This window comes from Corythoichthys intestinalis, chromosome 5 (genome assembly GCF_030265065.1).
Source record: "Corythoichthys intestinalis isolate RoL2023-P3 chromosome 5, ASM3026506v1, whole genome shotgun sequence".
NCBI classification, from domain to species: Eukaryota; Metazoa; Chordata; class Actinopteri; order Syngnathiformes; family Syngnathidae; genus Corythoichthys; species Corythoichthys intestinalis.
In genome coordinates, this window is record NC_080399.1 from 25,155,648 (window position 1) to 25,179,343 (window position 23,696).

General features: G+C 40.1%; 1 protein-coding gene across 2 annotated transcripts in view; it reads right to left on the bottom strand.

Annotated features, from left to right (window-relative positions):
• The window catches only part of ptprq (protein tyrosine phosphatase receptor type Q), an 86,689-nt gene that overhangs the window by 60,481 nt on the left and 2,512 nt on the right, over window positions 1–23,696 (bottom strand). The window contains exons 3-22 of one of the 2 annotated variants that reach the window (XM_057836673.1): window positions 21,063–21,171; window positions 20,881–20,995; window positions 18,145–18,214; window positions 17,854–18,053; window positions 14,868–15,096; window positions 14,652–14,780; window positions 14,435–14,581; window positions 14,066–14,229; window positions 13,208–13,649; window positions 12,767–12,928; window positions 12,346–12,525; window positions 12,161–12,268; window positions 9,377–9,658; window positions 9,020–9,301; window positions 8,650–8,770; window positions 8,421–8,566; window positions 8,193–8,341; window positions 5,541–5,709; window positions 979–1,299; window positions 560–835 (exon numbers count right to left, since the gene is read on the bottom strand). In XM_057836673.1, coding sequence (XP_057692656.1) covers window positions 560–835; window positions 979–1,299; window positions 5,541–5,709; window positions 8,193–8,341; window positions 8,421–8,566; window positions 8,650–8,770; window positions 9,020–9,301; window positions 9,377–9,658; window positions 12,161–12,268; window positions 12,346–12,525; window positions 12,767–12,928; window positions 13,208–13,649; window positions 14,066–14,229; window positions 14,435–14,581; window positions 14,652–14,780; window positions 14,868–15,096; window positions 17,854–18,053; window positions 18,145–18,214; window positions 20,881–20,995; window positions 21,063–21,171 — 3,801 coding nt within the window. The remainder of the gene's footprint in view (window positions 1–559; window positions 836–978; window positions 1,300–5,540; window positions 5,710–8,192; window positions 8,342–8,420; window positions 8,567–8,649; window positions 8,771–9,019; window positions 9,302–9,376; window positions 9,659–12,160; window positions 12,269–12,345; window positions 12,526–12,766; window positions 12,929–13,207; window positions 13,650–14,065; window positions 14,230–14,434; window positions 14,582–14,651; window positions 14,781–14,867; window positions 15,097–17,853; window positions 18,054–18,144; window positions 18,215–20,880; window positions 20,996–21,062; window positions 21,172–23,696) is intronic. The other variant, XM_057836674.1, reaches the window with a different exon arrangement.

The window sequence follows — 23,696 nt, forward strand, 5'->3', positions numbered from 1 at the left end:
GGTTAGACAATGTGCTAATAATTATTAGACACAGACACTCGAAGACGAAGGACGCATTCGATATTTTCTGCGTCCTATATGGTATACTGGGGGCAGGTTTGAATAAGCTTCGGCTTCTCCCGTCTGCCCTTTTCTTTTCGGGTTGAATTAATTGTACACACATATAAATGCTGTATGTTCATGCCTGAAGGGAAAATGAACGAATGAATAAATAAATAAATAAATAATTTGGTTGGAATGCACAGGCAGGCGTGTTTAAAAAAAAAACAGCCGTTTGCCCATGGTGTGATTATGCCAATTCCATTCGCCGCCAATCAAAACCTATCGTGTCATCCCTTTCAATTTAGGCTGCCATTGATGGCGATAGATGTCCAACCGCAAGGCCTGACAGTGAATGATCAAAAGCAGGCTGGTCATAACCGAAGCTTACGCTTACATGAAAATAAAAATGCTTCGGTTTTTGCGCTTGAACACGGCTGAAATGTCTACAAAAACAAAGTCTTTAGACAATGCACCAACATACAATATGACTGCAGAAGTTCCCCACGTGTACACATACCCCCTTCATCAGAGTGCAGCGCCATTATCAGCGCTGGCCCCGAGCCTTTACGTGTTGCCGCTGTGACACTCAGGTTATAAGCAGTGTAAGGCTGCAGATGGGTGAGCGTGAAAGAGTTGTTGGGTGTATAAGTGGTGTTAGAGCCCCCTGGGCCGGACAGCATGAGGATGTACTCTGTAATCTTTCCATTGGACTCCAAGGGGCGCTGCCACTCAACGGCGATGGAGGAAGACGACAAGTTGACGGCAGAGACAAGCAGTGGAGCAGAACTTGGGGCTGACGGCAAAGCAAATACAGATGCATTACATACACACAACAACGCCCACAGTTTGAGTCCCTTGACTTCTGTTCGACCGTGCCTTTAAACTACTGTAGTTTGTCACAAGTAGACATCAATGGCAGCCAATGAGTTAACTAACCGTCATCGTCCGTCCTCAGGTGCATGGTGCTGGTCTGGTTATGTGCTGGACCAGCCCCAGTTGCCGGGGTAACAGTTAGCACGTAAGGGAAATATTTCCTAAGTTTGGTGAAGAGAAAGACCGTGTCCGTGGTAGTGCGCCTGATGGTTTTGTTGACCACCTGAGGGGCTTGATTGGGAAGAACTGGGACGATGCCCGCCTCTTGTAGAGTGAGGATGTAGTGGGGACGGCCATTTGGCTCCAGTGGAGGGTCCCAGCTCACGATGATGGCAGTGGAGCTGAAGATTTGAGCTGTGAGGTTGTGGACCGAGTCAGATGGCACTGCATGGAAGAAGTTGGGATAGTGTCAGACTCATGAAACACATTGTTTTTATTTATTTATTTTTTTAAATTAAAGGGGACATATTTTGGAAATGATAGATATAATAATAGATGTATGGAGTTTTTTCTCACAAGACAACTTTAATTTACACTACATGATCATGTTAGTCCATTATTCCAACATAAACATCATAAATATAGACAATTTGGTCCAGATTAGTTTGGTGTCCTAAAATACAGAGCTATTTTCAAGTGACAGCTGGACTACGCTAATATGTCTCCTTTAATGTGAATGAGTCAGTCAACATTTGTCACGAACTGTCATTTTATCCGCAGTGTTGTGGTCAACAGGCAACAATAGAAACATATGGAAATGTTAAGTGACAGTGATAGAGAACAAAAAAGTGGCATTAAGAAGGGAAATATGCCTTTAGGGATGAAGGGGGAAAGAGTTTGGGAAGATAATACTCATCCTGAATGTTTAACCTGAGAAGCATGGAAAGGGTAAATGTAATATTTAAGATGAATTAGTGGATTGAAGTAGGCCAGGTATGTGTGGAGTCAGTGCCAAGGGGGGGGGAGTGAACCCCCCGCTGGGCTTGGCTGAACGGCAGAGACGTGGCGTGGTGGTCCGCTGTTCGGCTGAGAGTGGAGCGGCTAGATCACGGGCAGAGATACACAGTCAGTTACCAGGCGTCATCACTCATGATTATTCTTTGCCAGTACATGCCTACTGAATTAGAGCTAAGTCACTGGAAGCTGTCTGCACCCTTTTTCACAAAATCACATAAAAACAAAGCCTTGTGACGTCAAGTTGGAATACACAGCATCAAAGGGGAGTTCAAGTGAATATTACATGCGTGCGGGAGAATGCCTGTATCCATGGCAACGAGGCAACCGCGGCACGAGAGCGGCATGCGAATCCCGCTCACGAGACCTGTCAGCCTTTGTTTTTTCTCTGTCATCAAGTGCTTTTGCACTCGCACTTTGTTCTTTTTCCCTTCTAATCCCACACAACTTTCATCATGCTCAGTGAGAGGAAATACAAACTGGTTGTCCTCAGGACAAAAAATACAAGAGCCAGTTTGCCAGACTGAGAGTTATCTCCTTTTACCGAGCATCCTGAGCGGCGTTTTTATGTCATTTTTTTCTTTGAAGTGGAAGGAGAGTGTTAAAAAAGGTGTGCAGGTGCATCTTCCAGTGAGACTATGGCTAGATATGATCACCTATACGGTCACAGGACACTTCAATAGGAACACCCACACAATCTAATGAGATGTTGAAGCTGTATTAAATTTGTTGCTTTAGCAAAGATAATGCTCTTTATGACTGACACTGTTGAAAAGGGATGGAGATCAGTCAACAATATGAACGACTGACACTATCAACATAATGTATCTATCCAATGTATAACCCGTCTATAGTCACTACTCACCATTGAGAGCCACTTGAGCATACTAGTAGACTGACTAGAGCACACTATTATACAGTGGGGCAAATAAATATTTAGTCAACCACCAAAAAGACCTGTAATTGTCAACATGGGTAAACCTCAAACATGAGAGACAGATTCTGGGGAAAAAAAAACAGAAAATCACATTGTTTGATTTTTAAAGAATTTATTTCCAAATTAGAGTGGAAAATAAGTATTTGGTCACCTACAAACAAGCAAGATTTCTGGCTGTCAAAGAGGTCTAACTTCTTCTAACGAGGTCTAACGAGGCTCCACTCGTTACCTGTATTAATGGCACCTATTTTAACTAGGGCCATCAAAAGATTAAAAATTTTAATCGAGTTAATTACAGCTTAAAAATTAATTAATCGTAATTAATCGTAATTAATCGCAATTCAAACCATCTATAAAATATGCCATATTTTTCTGTAAATTATTGTTTGAATGGAAAGATAAGACACATGATGGATATATACATTCAACTTACGGTACATAAGTACTGTATTTGTTTATTATAACAATAAATCAACAAGATGGCATTAAAATTATTAACATTCTGTTAAAGCGATCCATGGATAGAAGGACTTGTAGTCCTTAAAAGATAAATGTTCGTACAAGTTATAGAAATTTTATATTAAAACCGCTCTTAATGTTTTCGTTTTAATAAAATTTGTAAAATTTTCTATCAAAAAATAAACTAGTAGCCCGCCATTGTTGATGTCAATAATAACACAATGGTCATGAATGTGCTTAAGCCCATAAAATCAGTTGCTCCCAAGCGCCAGCAGAGGGCGACAAAACACAGGCATTGCACTGAGCTGTCATTTTAATTCGTTTGAGCGGGGCATGTGCGTTAATTGCGTCAAATATTTTAACGTGATTAATTTAAAAAAATAATTACCGCCCGTTAACGCGATAATTTTGACAGCCCTAGTTTTAACTTATTATCGGTATAAAAGACACCTGTCCACAATCTCAGTCAGTCACACTCCAAACTCCACTATGGCCAGACCAAAGAGCTGTCAAAGGACACCAGAGACAAAATTGTAGACCTGCACCAGGCTGGGAAGACTGAATCTGCAATAGGTAAAACGCTTGGTGTAAAGAAATCAACTGTGGGAGCAATTATTAGAAAATGGAAGACAGACAAGACCACTGATAATCTCCCTCGATCTGGGGCTCAATGCAAGATCTCACCCCGTGGCGTCAAAATGATAACAAGAACGGTGAGCAAAAATCCCAGAACCACACTTGGGGGCCTAGTGAATGACCTACAGAGAGCTGGGACCACAGTAACAAAGGCAGTAACACAATGTGCCGCCAGGGACTCAAATCCTGCACTGCCAGACGTGTCCCCCTGCTGAAGCCAGTACACGTCCATGCCCGTCTGCGGTTCGCTAGAGAGCATTTGGATGATCCAGAAGAGGACTGGGAGAATGTGTTATGGTCAGATGAAACCAAAATAGAATTTATTGGTAGAAACACAGGTTCTCGTGTTTGGAGGAGAAAGAATACTGAATTGCATTTCAAGAACACCATACCCACTGTGAAGCATGGGGGTGGAAACATCATTATTTGGGACTGCTTTTCTGCAAAGGGACCAGGACAACTGATCTGTGTAAAAGAAAGAATGAATGGGGCCATGTATCGAGAGATTTTGAGTGAAAATCTCCTTCCATCAGCAAGGGCATTGAAGATGAGACGTGGCTGGGTCTTTCAGCATGACAATGATCCCAAACACACAGCCAGGGCAACAAAGGAGTGCCTTCGTAAGAAGCATTTCAAGGTCCTGGAGTGGCCTAGCCAGTCTCCAGATCTCAACCCCATAGAAAATCTTTGGAGGGAGTTGAAAGTCCGTGTTGCCCAAGGACAGCCCCAAAACATCACTGCTCTAGAGGAGATCTGCATAGAGGAATGGGCCAAAATACCAGCAACAGTGTGTGAAAAGCTTGTGAAGAGTTACAGAAAACGTTTGGCCTCCGTTATTGCCAACAAAGGGTACATTCCAAAGTATTGAGATGAACTTTTGGTATTGACCAAATACTTATTTTCCATCATGATTTGCAAAGAAATTCTTTAAAAATCAAACAATGTGGTTTTCTGGGTTTTTTCCCCCCACATTCTGTCTCTCATGGTTGAGGTTTACACATGTTGACAAATACAGGCATCTAATATTTTCAAGTGGGAGAACTTGCACAATTAATGGTTGACTAAATACTTATTTGCCCCACTGTCTATGAATATCTAACTAATGAAGCTTTTTCTTATTCAGTTTGAGGTAGTTACAAGAACTGTAACTATTAATGGCAAAACTGAATTTCCTAATGTCACTAGTTGTCCACTTTATATATGGGGCATATGCAGAATAAACAAAAAAAAAATCACAACTACATCTACTGTATGAGTAATACAGCTTATATTTTACTGTCTTGAAAATAAACATAGAAGCTTTCCATGGAGAGGTTCTAAATAAAATTGAAAACAGGATTTCCTAACTGTGAGGCAATCAGGCAGAGGTGCAAAATTTTAATCTAACATAGAAAATCAGTTTTTTCTTGCTACATTATTTCAGCAGTATAATAATAACAATTCAACTGCACAATAAAAAAAATGGTCAAGTTCTCTCTTGTGTAAACACAGCAGTACGGTCTTTGTAAAGGCACTTTTCACCACATATCTTAAATCAGCTCTCACAAGATTGTGCAGGCAAAACTAATGATAAGAGTCCCATGTGTGTTATTCTTATGTTGTATATCTATATTTTGGTGTTTATGCTTATCTGACTGACCGTCCTCAGGTAACAGCAGCGTAAGTAGCTCGCTCCGGACCCCTCCGTCCCCAAGTACAGAGCTTGAGGTCATCCACACTGTGTAGTTTGTGCCACTGATAAGACCAGTCAGAGTCCAGGACAGGGGCGTGTCTCTGTTTCTGATGGGGACATCTATAACCGGAACCTTCTGTAGGAGAATGAAATGACACGAGTGGCAGCATCTTTTCACTTAAAAACATACACTATAAAAACAATTTTTGTGGGTAGTAATTATTGATCCGTATAAATTGTATAAATTATACTAAAAGTACTTAGGTAAGCAAGTGAATTGTATTAAGTTGGTTAAAATTAACTCTCTTTAACCAGTTTTAGTCGGTATAAACTTCAACTTGAACGAACAAGATAATATCTACCCAAAAATATTAGGTGTGTTCTCCAACGCATCTTCTTTGAAACTGAAAGGAGGACTGTTTCATTTGGCGAGACACACCAACTTGGATGGCATCTCACACTAACAGGTATGGGGCACCGTTTGTAAAGCAGCACATGATGAAAATGACGACATTTTCTCGCATTTAGCGCCACAGAGTGTTTAAAATGGTGTGAAATTTTAATTCACTTTTTTTTTTTTTTTTTTTTTCATATTCCCAACATTATTTAGCAACTTAAATATTTATTTTTAAATAAGAAGTTTAGGACCTGATTGTTTAAATCCAGAACTAAATATTTAATTTAAATCTTGAATTTATATCCTCTAACCTAAATGTTAAATCAGGTAATAGTCGGAACTAAATATTTAGCTTAATATGCAAATTCACATAGCTGGACCCAGATGTAACAAAATAAAAGCTGGTGGAGCAGCTCAGACTGTCTGTTTACGTTGCTTGAAAATGAATAAAACCTATTCAACAGTGGGAGTCTGCTCTTGGACATGAGTCATTGTGATAATAACAATATATAAGTAAAATACATATTTACTAGAAACTATTTAAAGAGTATTTTGTGTGCTCCAGCTTTTATTTTGTTACTTCCGGTCTCCAGTCATGTGAATTTGCATATTAAGCTAAATATTTAGTTCCAACCATTTCCAGATTTAGCATTTAGGATATAGGATATAAATTTAAGATTTAAATTAAATATTTAGTTCTGGATTTAAACATTCAGGTCCAAAACTTCTTATTTAAAAATGAATATTTAGGTTGCTAAATAATGTTGTAAATGTGGGGGGAAAAAAAGTGACTCTAAAAATTTCACACCACGTTTTAAACAGTGTGTAGCGCTAAATGTGAGAAAATGTTGTCGTAATTTTCAGAATGTGCTGCTTTACAAACGGCGCCCCATAAACAGGTAACTTTGAACTTACCTTTTCTATTAAAATTGACAATGAGAAAACATTGAACAAACCTGGTATGCTGCGTGTTAAATTAAGAAGCCCCTACAGTCAAAATATTTCTATATTTATTCCTGGCTTTCAACAGTCAGTCCTGATAGATAGCTAAAAATTAGCTGTTTTTAAAAGCATAGCAACATGAGTTGCTGGTAATAATGTGGCTTAATTTGAACCATTAACCTTATTTTCTAATTAACCTTCCAGTTACGGCGTACAGTATTATCAAATGTTTCGCCCTTCAGTATGAGTGACGCTGGGCTGCTACTGAGGCGTGTAAATGGCAGTAATGGCGGCAACCACTAGAGGGCACCACAAGTCGGATTAGTCAATATGTATTAAGGAACAACTCATCAGCAAGCTATCCAATAGCCTGATAATGATCCTGATTATTTGATACAGTTGTGTTGGAGAAGGGAGACGTGGAAAACAGACTGGACAGCTGCCCTCGAGGACTGGATTTGGTGACCCCTGCTATAGGAAGCAGTTTTCTGCTGCTAATAATGTATTTCCTTTACATTTATTTCTTATATTTATTCACACACTAATTTCATGAAACTGTATTTTAACGTGCTACAACATAGCATTCCTGTGGGGTTCAAACATCTATGGTACAGCATTTTTACCTTATTAGTATCTCAAACTGAAAGGTGCTTGATGCACTCGTGCTGTGCACCGTTCAGTTAAAACTGTTCTTGAACTCATGTTTGCATATTACACATTTTGGACTTATGCCCTCATGTTCTTCACTTTTAAGTTAATACTGTACTTGAACTCATACTATGAGGGAAATAATGCTTGCATGCAATTTATGTTGGGCAGATAATTTGTTAAATGTTAAATCTAATGAGAAAATTGTCAATAAAAAACAGTTGACAAATGTTTCTCTTGCGTACAATGACTTCAGTGTAAAACAACTAATCTACAATAGTAATAATTAAGTCAATATTTAAATGAATATTTATTAAAAAACATTCAGTAAAATAACAAAACAATACACTACAACCATAAGTAATGAATACCTAATTTTAATGGGTATTAAGTGATATAAACTGTTTCAAAAGGTTAAGTAAACCTTATTGGCTAAACTTTACACTATCAAACTGAGTGTGAATTATTACCTCAATTTTATTGATTAAATTCTATAGATTGTTTTTTTCAGTGTACTTGAGTGAGTCTTTTACAAAATAATGATTTGATTCCCTGCAGATTGAGTACTTTTGAATCCATCAAGATATTTGACAGCCACTTGTTACTTTCCCATGCAGGCTAGTTTATCTCACCTGGTCAAACTCGGTGCTGTTGTCAGTGTAGTAAATTGTATAGAGAACAATAATGATTCCATTGGGTTCATCTGGTGGGTACCATAGCAAGGTTGCAGTGGAACTAGTCACATTTGCAAAAGTCACGTTCTGAGGTGGTTCAAGGGGCTCTAAAGGACAAATGTAGACCAGAGACAGTTTTATAAAAAGTTAGCAAAGCTGTTGACTGTGCTGTTGTTCGGGTACCACCTGCATTAGAGGTAATGTAAGCCCGCACCCCTCCGTCTCCAAGTCTGGTCCAGCTGGAAACGGACACACTGAAGCAACTCTCAAAGTCCACATTTATAACCACTGACGTTTCAGTTACATTCTGCAGTAGATCCATTGTTTCGTTCCTGTCGAAATGGTCCACCCATCACTTTTCAAACATTCTTGCTACTCGTTTTACATACAGTACATACACCACATGGGAACTCACCACACAGAGACAATGTAGAATAGTATGTCTGAATTGGCTTCAAGTGGTGGTTGCCAGGACAACTCTATCTCAGAGTTGGGTAACTTCCTGGCATGGAGGAACTGAGGAGGTGTGTCTGGTGCTGTGAATAGCATAGAAACTTTCCAGTCATGCAAAAAACAACAGCAACAATAGGCTCTATGGAGAACCAGTGGTTTTGGAACCTCAAGGGCAACCTTTGGTTGCTGCTAGAAATTTTAAATAAATAGTTAGTTGTCACAGTCCTATGGAGGAAGAACCATATGAAAGGAAAAGAAGCAAATAGGAAATGAAAGAATTAAGACTCCCTCCCTAACCCCCATTAATTACTCCGTCTGTCCATCCATCTCACCATCCTCCAGCGTAGTAATGTTGAGCGGCTCGCTGGTGAAGTTCCCTGGCCCGGCCCGCGTGTGCGCCTGCACTGTGACACGGTAGCGCGTGTACTTCCTCAGATAGGACAAATGCAGGAAGTTGGTAGGAGAGGTGAGGTTGAGGTAATGAGTCGAATTCCACAACTCCAAGCTGTAGTGGGTTATGATGCCGTTTGGCACCAATGGAGGCAGCCATGTCACATTCACCTCATTGGGACTAAGCGATACATAGGAAAGACTGTGTGCAGGACTTCCAGGTACTGGAATTAACACAAAAGTTGTTCAGCTACTGATTCTGATAGGATTTGAGATTTTATAATATTCTTAAAACTCACCATCCTCCCCAGACAACACGCTTATATAGTTCAAAGTATGGTTGCCGTGGCCAAAACGTGTGAATGCCATCACAGAGACATTGTAGTACGTATAGGGACGCAGGTGGGTCAGAGTGACTCGGTTGCTGGAGGTGTTCACCGAATGGGAATATGACCGGTTCTCATAAAGAACCATGTACAGTTGGATCACCCCATTGGCTTTCTCTGGCGCCGACCAGGTCAGGGTGACTGTGGACGAGCTGGTGTCCACCACAGTGAGGTTAACAGGAGGGGAATCCGGCTCTGGGCGAAAAACAATACCATCACCATTTATCCCTTGCAATGCGTTATACTGTACAGTGGTAACTCTACATACGAAGTTAATTCGTTCCAGGACCTTATTTGTCAGTCGAGATGGTCGCATGTCGAGCAGGATTTCCCAATAAGAACACATTATGATTCCATTAATTCATTCCACAGCCCAAAAACCTACACTAAATCCTTAATAAATACTGCTGGTACCATCACAAATGGCAACTACACATAACAAAACAAATAAACTATACAGTGCTGCTCAAAAGTTTGTGAACCCCCTCAACATTTTGGAATTTTCTATTATTTCAACCTGATTTCCTAATCAATCAATTCAGTAGTTTTTTTTTGTTTTTTTAACAGTTGTGTTGTCGAGACTAAATTAAAAAGAGTTTTCATCAACTGATGTAGGTGCAAAATTGAACTGTTTGGTCACAACCAAAACCGCCATGTCTGGCGAAAAGTCAACACTGCATACCACCAAAAGAACCTTCTCCCAACAGTGAAGCATGGAGGTGGGAATGTCAAGATCTGGGCTTGCTTTTCATCCTCAGGACCTGGACAACTCCACATAGTCCAGGGAATCATGAATTCTGAGGAATATTGTCAAATCCTAGAACATAACCTGACGCCATCTGTTTTGAAGTTAAAGCTTGGCAGAAGGTGGATCATGCAACATGATAATGATCCAAAGCATTCCAGCAATACAACCAAGGAATGGCTGAAAAAGAAGAAGATTCGTGTTCTGGACTGGCCCAGTCAAAGTCCTGACCTAAATCCCATTGAAATGCTGTGGCGGGACCTGAAGCGAGCAGTTCATGCCAGACGCCCATCAAACCTCTCTCAACTGACTGCGTTCTGCAAGGAAGAATGGGCAAAAATCCCCCAAAGTAGATGTGAGAGGCTGATTAGTCACTACAGAAACCGTTTGGTTGAGGTAATCTCTGCAAAAGGAGGCGCAATATCCTATTAACTGAAGGGGTTCACATACTTTTGCACACATGATATCTGAGTTTTTCTTAAATCAACCACTTTTGTTAAATAAAGAATGACAATATAACTATTTCTTTTGTTTCAGTCCATTATTTGGAATGTCAGTATAGTGGATTTGGGTATAACTTAACATTTAATAAGGTTATTTTAGTTTTTTTTACAAAAAATCTGACCATCGCTGTGGGGTTCACAAACTTTCGAGCAGCACTGTAAATACAAATCGGAATTATAATATAGAAATAATAATAATAATTCCTGTAATAATGTAACGAATCGGGTTCTAATGTGGTGGAAGTGTTTTGCGTGCTGTACCTGAACGCACCGCGTGGCTGACGTGACAGTGACATAGGTGCTTACGGTAGATATTTTACTTTCACTTATAATGTCCTGTTTTGGCAACAGCGGAGGACAGTAGGCATGTTGTGTTGCCCAGTTCTGAAATCAATTTTTGAAAACCTGCCGATTTCTTTGGCGATGTTACCACAATAATAATTGTCTTTGTCACCATAACTTATAAAGACTGGAGGTCGGAGGAGGGCTGTCGAGATCATCAACATTTCACAGCCTTATTGTTGAGCCAGTTCACGGACCCGTACACTACGCTCATATTTTTCGATAATTTCCATCTTCATTTCATTGGTACGCGTCACCTTTTACCTTTTTTCACCACCTTCACTAACATTCTTGGAACCCATGTTGATTTATCTCACAAGAAAATCCGCCGTGCGTCCCTTTTGCGGGAAAACAAAGAAACTGTGACGCTGGCATAAATCGTCCGATTTCGTGCATGTTGTCAGATGTAGAAACAAATGGTGAGTCAAATTTTACGTCAGATGTCGAAAAGATCGTGTGTTGAAGTGATCGTATCTCGAGGTACCGCTGTATTTGCAAATGCACTTGCACACTGTGAAAGAAATTTTATTCATGCTTATAAAACATAACTGCTGTGATACTATAGTCATTTGTTAGACTGTATTCATCCATGTTTGTGTGCTCTATTTCTTTGAACATAATACGAAAGGGTTCCTGTGGACTTTCTTATCTAATTTTCACTCCCTTTGGTGCTAGCCTCAAGGTTGTAAGTCACGATGTTTTTCTGTGGAAAACCACCAGAGTTGATACTTAAGTTTCACTTTCGTTTTCATAGGTATCGTTTCACAGAAAGCATCCTTGGCCCTTTCAACAGTATAAATGTCCAGCCGTTATTGTACTTTTTTGTATTCTTGTGTGTTCACGGCTCCTTGCCGGATCACGCCATTGTATCCTTGATATATCAAGTTTTGATATAAAGTCTTCGAAGCAGGCCATCTTTGGTTGGTTTGACTCATTTCTCTAATCGAGCTATCGAGGTAACACATGTCTTGGAGTTCAAAGTTGAATTTCCCTGACACACACTTAACCCCAAGTATTGCTACATCTCAATACAAATAACAACAGGCAAAAACCCTCTTACTCTGGCTTTTCCATTTTCATGTATATTTTTTTGTTTCCAACACATACCGTCTTCTAATGTGAGGACATAAATGCCATCTTCCTGAGAAAGCAAGCTCTCTCCAACAGCTGTAGAAGCAGCTACCTGTAGCATATACCCAGTATACTTGTCCAAATCTGTAAATAAGATATTAGTACATATTATAATGACAAATGCAGAATAGTAATCTGTTGTCACAGTTTGAACACACTACCTGTTATCAGTATGCTGGTAGAGTTTGTGATCCACTTCAGATTCTGACCACTGTGCAAAGCGAGGCCGTAGATGGTGTAGTGAGTGATCCGCCCATTGGGGTTAAGTGGTGGTGACCAGCTCAAAAGTATAGATGTTGAGCTTATGTTTTGGTAGGAAAGTTCCAACACTGAGCTGGGGACTAACGATACAGAGTACAGACGCACAAAAGTAACGCCTTGTTTATTGGGGAGGAATATGTTAAAACCCCAACCCCAAGATTTGAAGATTTGTGACACTACTTAAACTACGACTTTTTTTCGTTTGTGAAAGGATTGCTTGAAAAAAAAAAGAGATACAAAAGGGCCACAGGCAAATCATGGAATAACCGGCTGAACAAAGTACAGCATTGTACTTTTAGATTGAGCATTTCTGCAACCAACCTTGCTCTCGGGTCTTCTCAGTGACGTCGGTGGTGGGACCATCGCCTGCTACAGTGGAGGCGGAGACTCTGAACGTGTACTCGGTAAAAGGTTCAAGGTCGTACACCAGGTAAAACAGTGCATCTGCCGACAGGTCTGTCACCTCTTCTCGTACCATTACATCTTCAAGAAAGACACGATTTAAAAAAGCAGTAGGCTGAGTATCTAATCAGTCGAAAATCATGGAAGTCTCCAGAGCCACACACTTTCATCCCTGCTGTGGATCCCTTTCGCTATTGAGTGCCATTAAATTACCTCTTGAGAGCAGGCTGTAGTATGCCCTGGCTAGTGCCTCTTAAATTAGTATTAAAAATGAACAGCTTGGCAAAAAAAAATCATGAACTCACGTGTTGGATATCTTGTAAGTCAAGGGATTGTTTGAATCAAATTAGTAGGTTTTACCTGTACTTCCAGAAGACACGTGTCCTGTAACAGATGCGTGGCGAGTGGAAAAGCGTTGGTGGCCAGGTGTATGAGTAAGGTAGGATGACTCGGTGGTCGTTTCGTCAACCAGCGACGTTAGCCAGAGTGGAAGCGTAACAGGCGTCACAGGTGTAGCAGAAAAAGTTGTGGTGACGGGCTGGAAACGATTGTAAGTGTTGCTGGGTGTCTCCGTGACCAACGGGGAACCAGAAGGGTTAAAGCCTTGAGTGTTGGTGCTTAGCTTAGCACTTCTGAGGGAAGTAAGGGCCAGACTGAGGGAGGTGATGCCTGTAGACTCCGTAGGGTTAAAATGCGTGGCAGTGGAGGTCTCAAAATCAGCTGTTCTCTTACGCCGCCCTGGAACCATATCCTGATTGGGGTCAAGCAACTTGCCTTCATAGGGACGAGTTGCATCGCTATTCTGTGGGAGAATGAAAGGTCTACAGGTAAATGTACACGATTAAAAAAGGTCAAGTATAATGTGGTGAAAATTCAGTACAAACCTAAAATGCACTGTAACATTTAAAGATACACTCGATGGTACTCAAAAGCAGTGGTCTCCAACCCGGTCCTCAAAGGCCCGCTGTGGGTACAGGATTTCATACCAACCAGACAAATGACAACACTTTTTCACCAATCTGGTGTCTTAGAAGTGCAACCAGTTGATTGCAGTCAAGTGCTGCTTGTTTTAGCAGAAACCTCATTGGTTTAAATATCTGTGCTGGATCGGCAGAAACAAAAACCACGACCCACAGCGGGTATTTGTGGACCGAGTTGGAGACCACTGCTCTAAAGTATAAGGTTTCTCAGTATTGTTTTTAAAATGAAGCAGATTACCAGATTGCCAATGAGGGTGATGTCCTGCAACAGAGAGTCGTTCAGCAGAACTTGAAGTCTGTACCGAGTGATTAGACCATTCGGCTGGGCTGGGCTTAGCCAGTTCACATGGACTGAAACAGCGTCTTCGGCGACTGCGTTGAGGTTCTGAACAGCACTAGGTGCTACACTCCAAATGAGAGCAAAAAGACATTTTAAGCAAGGCACACACATAACTGGCTACTGTGCCAAATTTGACATTCTGCTTAGAAAACAGTTGAGCTGATCTGAAATGTGGAAACTTCGGAATTTAAAATCCCAAATCTAGTGAGGAAAAAGAATGGCAAGAACATTGTTTGATTTCAAGCGGGTCCATTTGAATGTCATCACCTTCAGCCAATGTCCTCACGTCATCCCGAGCCACCGGACCCACTTGGCCAGCCGCTCTGGCCCCCACCTCCAAAGTGTACTCTGTGTATGGCGCCAAGCCGTTGAAGGAGAATCGCATCTCTGCTGTGCTGTTCTCATACAAATATCCTATTTTTAGAAGAAATGGTTAAAAAGGTTTCCACTAATATCTGTGTAGACAGAGTAAATATGTACTGACCGGTTGGCCCATACAGGAAAAGCACATAGGTAAATTTCCCAGTGATGATCGTGGGAGAGTTCCAGGCAAGTGTTATTGATCGAGATGTGACTTCCAAGACTGTAAAGTTTTGTGGAGGATCTTCTGGGGCTGAGGCATTAAAATAAACAATAAAATTGGAATTTGGCACTTGGACCTTAAGTGTAAATTCAGCCTTTCAGAATGCTACCCCCGTACCTGACTCTGGCATGCGAACCATGGTGGAAGCAATCTGGCCCTCCCCGTCAGACGTGAAGGCAGACACTTCAAAGAGATAAGACGTGTAAGGACGAAGCTGATCCACTCCCACTGAAATGGGGACGCTCCAGGCGGATGCTGGGGGCACTGCGGTCAGTGTGTAGGGTGGAGACGCCGCGGTCATTTCCAAGGGGCTGATCGTTGCGCGTGACAGAATATCCGCTGCATCCTAAACAAAGAATAAAGCAAAATTTCACAACCAAAGTCACTGGTATTAATTTCACCAGCTAAGGTAGTGATTCCCAACTAAATTATCCAATATCAGTCAAATAATCCCAAAGTTATTAATATATATGTATACTGTATATATGCAGTGGTGCCTCTATTTATGAAATTAAATTGTTCTGGAAGTAGTTTCGTAAACTGAAAATTCCGTAAGTAGAGATGTGTTTTCTGTGTAAATACCGTAATCTGTTCCAAGTCCCCCAAAATTCAGACATGAATCTTTTATAAAGCATAAAAATGCATCAAAACATGTAACAAATACATGTTAAAATTAGATTATTGCACAATAAACACAAGTTGAGAGTTATGCATCATGTAAAAAAAAAAAACAAAGAATAGAGTAAAGAATAAAAGTTAATGCACTCATGTAAAGCTGACATAACACATTATGGCCCGTGGGGCGAATTAAGAGGATGCTGGGATGCACACATACACATAAAGTAGAGGTCCCTCTTAGCCAATTGGATGCCAGGAAGATGCTTGGCAATAGCCAATGGCAGAGAAGCTCTAAATATGTTACGTTCATTAAACTCTGGAGCTGCGAGTAGCAGCCCATAATATATTTGTGCCTTTCGTATTCTGACATTTCGTTCATAACAAGAGGCAATATTTTCTCATTGAGGCGTGTCAGAACCTGAAAATTCTGTATGTAGAGACATTCGTAAGTAGAGGTACCACTGTGTATATATATATATATATATGTGTGTGTGTGTGTGTGTGTGAGTGTGTGTGTATAAATATGGCGGAAAACACAGACAAGACTGAAAAAGCAGTTTCTGCTCTTGCACTCCTCTTTAAAAGAAACTGCTGAATTTTAAGCCAAAACAACTGTTGTGTTTGATAGAACAATATGTCTATATGCTGCCTTAGCAGATTCATGGCGCATTAAGCCCCCAAACTATTTCTAATTTGCCCGTTTTACCCTGGAAACCCCCGTTTACAGATGTCGCGCAACCGCTTTTGTTTAGACCCAGCAATAAAACAAGGGTAATTCATTATATTTATTATTCAAAATGTCTGTCATTTTTAGCTCAGCATCATTAGATGATGGCTAATATTTCATTTAAAAAATAAATTCTTATAAAAATTATTCACTCGCATATTTTAAACTTTTAAACAAATTACGTCACAATGAAAACAATGGTGTCTGTAAAAAAGTCACGGATATCTACCTCATAACCAGTGTTGTTAATCTTACTGAAAAAAAGTAATTAATTATAGTTACAAATTACTTCTCCCAAAAAGTAATTGCGTTAGTAACTCAATTACCTGAATGTAAGAGTAATTAGTTACTTGGCAAAGTAATTGGTGATTACTTTTTTTTTTTCCTCAAAAAAAAAAAAAAAAAACATTGGCCACACTATGTGAAGTTTTTTGGGAAGGTATTTGGTAAAATTGGCCCGAGCCCAATTCTTTACCCTAATTTACCCTTTACCCTGAATCAACTGTTAAAAGTTGTTAAAATTGCTCCCAATATTGCATTAGTTCCCTTTTCTCTACTTTCGACATATGAAAGTTTAAAACTGTTTCATCATTTAAAGATAGATTCAAGTCAAGATTTTGCCGATTTAGAAGTATTTTAGATAAAAAGTTACTTAGGTTCGCTAGGAAGGTTCTCTACAACAGAGCCGTCCTAAAAAGTCTACTGCTTTAAGATGGCGGCTGTCTACTAACGCATTTAGTGCCATGTCTGTCATTTTGCATCTAGTTATATCTATATACAGTACATGTGATATCTACCATGTCTGCCATATCTACTATAACATGCGGGCGTAGTTTGTAAGCTATCGGCTACAACATGTATTATTGGAGCTACCTAGCATCGCGTTTGCTCGGCGTCACAACTTTCTAGCCTCCTCCCCACTCCTGCTCTGCTCTGTTGTCTCGGTGAGTCCGTCTCCCTCAGACTTTTTGACCAATATAGTAACGCATAGTAACGCATGCCTTTCCGTCCTCAGTAACGGTAACGGCGTTGCCAAGATGAGAAAAGTAATTAATTAGATTACCCACTACTGAAAAAAATAACGCCGTTAGTAACGCCGTCATATTGTAACGCCGTTATTAACAACACTGCTCATAACTATCGCTTAATTGTATTTTTTTTGTTATTGTCGCATTTCCCCCAATACTTTAGATGATAAATAATCGATCCAAACAAAGAAAAATTGAAATAACGTTTAAAAGGGTAAATATATGAAAATGAAAATCTCGACCACTCCTTAATGTCTGCGATTTCTGCATCGCGACCCTTATTATATTACCATGTTTCACCCACAAAATCCCCAATAAATCCAGCTGTGGCCATTCACAGCTGTGTCGTGACACTCGGTGATACATGCTACATGGAATTTCACCTCCAATTAGGGTTTTGCTGTTTAAAATTTTTATTTTTAATGCTGTGTGTTCGTGCCTTTTATACTGTTCTCAGTTGTTCTTTCTGACATATTAAAGAGTACACAGTCCTTGTGATGAAAGCTTTGTGATGCATGAGTGTAATGCAATATGCTGGTACATTGGTACGTGACAATTTAATGTAGTCTTATTCTAAACCTACTTAAATTTTGAGTGTTTGATGATAATGATTTGGATAGTAATTATATAATAACATATTATATTTATTATTATTAATATTTTCTTCGCTAAATACAGGTTGGGAAACATTGATCGAAACGGGAGCAAAAGGTGTGTTCAAAGGTCGCACGTTGCAGTGAGGCAATGCCCCTGTCATGATTTCCTCGGCGTTGACTTCCAGATTGCGGATCATTTGGCCCGTGCGTGCGTGCTTGGCTTTGACGGCAAACTTTGTGATAAGACCATTGATGCGATGCGGCAGGAACCATGTGACCAGGACTGAGGTGTGATTCTGGGCAAAGGCGGTCAAGTTGGTCACCAGACCTGGAGCTAAACACAACACAAACACAGTTGTATTCCCATGTATCCATCCATCCATTAGATAGACATTTTTGTGAGGTCCTGTATGAGTGGTACTTACGGGACTCAGCGGTCTTTATGTAGACAGCTTTACTGAATGTTCCTGCGACAGCAGAAGACAAGGCTGCAACCTATAGACAGGAAATGAGGTGGTGCTGTATCACTGGAAGGTTGACCTCTATTCCAATCATCATGGCAAAGAAATGTTTACAAGTAGTCTTAGTAAAGGCAGCAGCACTATAGGAGGAGGAGGAAGGGTGTCCAGTTGCAAATTTGCATGAGACATGATAAGGTGCAGATCTAAGACTAATTTCAGCAAGAAAAGACAAACGGTATTTTAAGTGTGATGTTTTGTTGACGCTTTAAATGTTTTGATCCAAAACCTGTCACAGATACGTATATTGTTAAAATACGTGAGGCATCTTTTAAATTGTGAAGGAAGATCCATAGGGTATCCTTTAACAACCTCAACGTAGGAATATGACATACGAGCAAAAACATACTAAGATAGTATTTGCCCTCACTGCATAAACACAGAGTGTGCCACTAAGGCTTTTACATGACATTTGTATTAGGGTCAGTGTAGGTTAATGAATTCTCCAAGCTCATAAACACTGTAACATTCATTCGGTCAAAACAAGACTGTGAAAAGAGCCTGGGCTAATCCATAGCTCTGTTTACCTGATTAATAATGCAATCGGGATCAATTACCGACATTGAGCCAGAACGAGAGAGTGCTTGTTGGATCTGTGTGAGATATACTGTATGTTAAAAAGATTCCAGGTGAGTATTAAAAAATGTATGGCAATTCATTTTTATCCGTGTACGCAAGACCCAAGTCAGCAAGAGAGTCAGTGTTGTCAATAAAAGTATTTGGGCACCTTGGAGTCCATGAGGATGTATCCAACAACTTCACATATTTTTACCCATAATATCTTAGTGTTTTGCACTATTGAGTACTGTAAGTCATTAAACCACATCCAGCTCAAGACAGCTTGTTTGCAAGTTGACTGGTGGCCAAATATTGACTTTGCCAAAGTTGTCTCTGTCAACTATTTCATCCATCCATCCATCCATCCATCCATCCATCCATCCATCCATCCATCCATCCATCCATCCATCCATCCATCCATCCATCCATCCATTTTTACAACTCCTGTCCTCATTATGGCTAGAGCTTATTACTTTGGTTGCCAGGCAATGTATGATTAATAAATTGTTATTGTCAGGTCTCGTGATTCTTCTTTGTGTTTCATCAGGTTTTGTGTTTGGTCATGTTTAGTTGTTCTGCTTTTATTTTGGTAGTTTTGTTCCACCTTCTTTCACCTTTACTTCCTGCTCTTATTTCTCAATCAGGATGATTGTATCCACCTGTGACCCTAAACATATATAGTCTGCGTCTGCCCTTCCCTGCCCTTTGTTGGTTCATCTGATGTCCTGCCACGTCCTATGCCACTGCCTTGTGTAAGCTTTTTGACTAAGATTTATGTTTCGAAACAATGCTTTTATTTGTGATGGTGATATGAGGCATTGAACCACTTGAGCCAATTGCTTCGAGAAGCTTCATGTGAGCACGGTACCCCCTACTGGTTAAGTGCATGATCACAGTCAGTTGTCGCTCAACCACATGAGTGATTCGTTGTTGTTTTTTTGTGTGTGTGTTTGTCCGTTGGGAAGGAATTAATTTACCAAATATTGTTTGACCGAATCTTCTATGTACATAGATTATCACATGTATGTACAGTGATCCCTCACTTATGGCTGTTAATGGGGTGTAAAGTGAAAAAACGCGAAATAGGGTCACCCCCACATTTTTAACATTTTTTTTGTGTATCTATAATATGAATAAGTGGATTTAAATCGTATAAATGCATATGTTATCATCAGAACATTAAAGAATAGTATGAAACATAAATAAAATATTAATAAACATATATTAAATAATGTATAAATAATACTGGATGTTAATTCTCTCATATGATACGTGTGTAGGTGTGTGTGTGTACATAAATACGTAGATGAAAATCAATTGTACATGAACGTGAACTCTTATTCCTATAGCAAGATTAAAAAAATCTGCGATGCACTGACTGTGCAAAAGTTGAGCCGCGAAGTAACGAGGGAATACTGTAAGAAATAGTCTGTAGTGTGTGGGAGTGAAAACGATTCCCCAAATGGTATTATCATAATATGGCATGAACGTAATCAAGCAGAGGATAGTAGAAGTGTAACTTGAACATTGATGTACACGGGGGGGGGATTCGTTTCTAAACAAAAAAAGTTTTTTTCACACAAAGGAAGTCCTTTTTCTTGCTGGCTCCATTTGATCAACTATAGTACTACTCTTTCTCTCTTCAGTCCTAATCCTTTCACTCTCAAAACTACCTCCAAACTATCCACTCACCTGATCGCTACTCTCTTTCAAACACCCACGTTTTGAATGTAGCCAGAGGTGTTCATATACTATAGCGAGCTGTCAAACCGCGCGGCAAAATTTGAAGCACTCTCTGAGGCAATCACGTGGTACAACTGGACATCGTGATCGTTTTTGGAACCTCCCCTAAATGAAGCGAGCCTCGTCATACACTTCGCGGAAACGTCACTTCATTACTTGACACACGCTTCGAAGGCTCTAAGCACCTCATTACATCATTAGTATTATTTTGTCCAGCGATTGCTGTGGTTTTTCATTGTCTCCTTTTTTAAAAACTTGTTGGACTGAAAAATAAAACTTTCTGTTTGAACTGAATATTTGTGCATTTTGGTCCTTTTGGATAGAGAACACAGGAAAAAGTACCTGAATGTGATAGGTGGAACCGGAGGTGAATTCAGTGAGCAGGGTCTCTGGTACATCCAGGTACCTGGTCACTTGTGTAAAGACAGGATCCGGATAGGGACACACTTCCTTGTACCTAAGAAGCATATAGTCATCTCACAACATAGCATATTGAAATCATAGCTAAGTAGGCAAAACAATACCTGATGATATATCCGTCAATATTGCTGGTATCAGGAGGCATTGTCCATGAGAGGAGAATCCCGTTGGAGCCCACAGCCTCCCCTTGTAGTTCTAAAGGTGAGCCTGGAACTGGAGTGCAACATTACGTTACTGTGCTGTCACAAACAATGAAAAGGTTTACTGTTTATCGGCAAATCGTAATACAACGTCTTATGGTTAGTTCAGCGTTCTCGCACTCTATGGTGGTTCATCACTTTACTGTGTCAAAGCAGCTGCTGTCTGAAATTTCTGTACTAAATCATGACACCATCAAAGCCATTTATTAGACATATGGACATATGGAAAAGTGTGCTTTTTTTATGTGTTTAATGTTCAATGTATTAAAAAAGGATAGAAATACTTAGTTTTTTACAGGTTTTTTTTTTTTTTTTTTTTTTTTTTTTTTTTTACATTTTGTTTTGTTGTGTTATTGATATGTTCCCACCTTGATGGAAAATTTGAACCATTGCCTAATATATGTCTCCGGTTTAGCTTGCTAGTTTCTTCTTTTATAGAGATATGGGCAGGGGCTGATAAAATGTACTCTAATAACCTGTTTTCTGGTGTGTTGTATCATTCTACATCAGTGGTTCATAACCTGGGTTCGACCGAACCCCAGGGGTTCGGTGCGTAAGTCTAAGGGGTTCGGTGAAAGTAAAGACACGCAATGCCCTATTTTTTGTATGCTGATTAAATATAAGCAAAGTGGCTTTTTAGAACAGGTTTTTGACTGGGTTGCTCCCAATTTACAGCCTTAATCCATTTCTTTTAACTGCTAGTCCTCGTTCTAATGGGAGGAGGAACTGGTTTGCTCAGTGGTTGACTCGCACTTGGTATGAGGGAATACAACAGACCAATGGGCAGCGTGGTCTCAAATTTTGACCTGTTTATAAAACATGCTGTCAAAATGAGAAGAATTTTGAATGGGAATTAGCTAAATTATTAGCTTGCTTGGTTAGATATATTGGTTTTGAATTTGAAACGAATTGCTTTATTATCTACGGTGGGGCAAATAAGTATTTAGTCAACCGCTAAAAGTTCTCCTACTTGAAAATATTAGCCTGTAATTGTCAGCATGGGTAAACCTCAACCATGAGAGACAGAATGTGGAACAAAAAACAGAAAATCTTATTGTTTGATTTTTAAAGAATTTATTTGCAAATCATGGTGGAAAATAAGTATTTGGTCAATACCAAAAGTTCATCTCAATACTTTGTTATGTACCCTTTGTTGGCAATAACGGAGGCCAAACGTTTTCTGTAACTCTTCACAAGCTTTTCACACATTGTTGCTGGTTTTTTGGCCCATTCCTCAATGCAGATCTCCTCTAGAGCAGTGATGTTTTGGGGCTGTCGTTGGGAAACATGGACTTTAAACCCCCCCCACAGATTTTCTATGGGGTTGAGATCTGGAGACTGGCTAGGCCACTCCAGGACCTTGAAATGCTTCTTACGAAGCCATTCCTTTGTTGCCCTGGCTGTGTGTTTGGGATCATTGTCATGCTGAAAGACCCAGCCACGTCTCATCTTCAATGCCCTTGCTAATGGAAGGAGATTTTCACTAAAAATCTCTCGATACCTGGCCCCATTCATTCTTTCTTTTATACAGATCAGTCGTCCTGGTCCCTTTGCAGAAAAACAGCCCCAAAGCATGATGTTTCCACCCCCATGCTTCACAGTGGGTATGGTGTTCTTCGGATGCAATTCAGTATTCTTTCTCCTCCAAACACGAGAACCTGTGTTTCTACCAAAAAGTTCTATTTTGGTTTCATCTGACCATAACACATCCTCCCAGTCCTCTTCTGGATCATCCAACATAACACTTTCTCACAGTCCTCTTCTGGATCATCCAAATGCTCTTTAGCGAACCGCAGACGGGCCTGGACGTGTACTTTCTTCAGCAGGAGGACATGTCTGGCAGTGCAGGATTTGTGTTCCTGGCGGCGCATTGTGTTACTGATAGTAGCCTTTGTTACTGTGGTCCCAGCTCTCTGTAGGTCATTCACTAGGTCCCCTGTGTGGTTCTGGGATTTTTTCTCACCGTTTTTGTTATCATTTTGATGCCACGGGGTGAGATCTTGCATGGAGCCCCAGATCGAGAGAGATTATCAGTGGTCTTGTATGTCTTCCATTTTCTAATAATTGCTCCCACAGTTGATTTCTTTACAGCAAGCGTTTTACCTATTGCAGATTCAGTCTTCCCAGCCTGGTGTAGGTCTACAATTTTGTCTCTGGTGTCCTTCGACAGCTCTTTGGTCTTGGCCATAGTGGGGTTTGGAGTGTGACTGACTGAGTTGTGGACAGGTGTCTTTTATACCGATAATGAGTTAAAACAGGTGCCATTAATACAGGTAACGAGTGGAGCCTCGTTAGACCTTGTTAGAAGAAGTTAGACCTCTTTGACAGCCAGAAATCTTGCTTGTTTGTGGGTGACCAAATACTTATTTGCCACTCTAATTTGGAAATGTTCTTTAAAAATCAAACAATGTGATTTTCTTTTTTTTTTCACACATTCTGTCCCTCATGGTTGACGTTTATCCATGTTGACAATTGCAGGCCTCTTTAATCTTTTCAAGTAGGAGAACTTGCACAATTGGTGGATGACTAAATACTTAT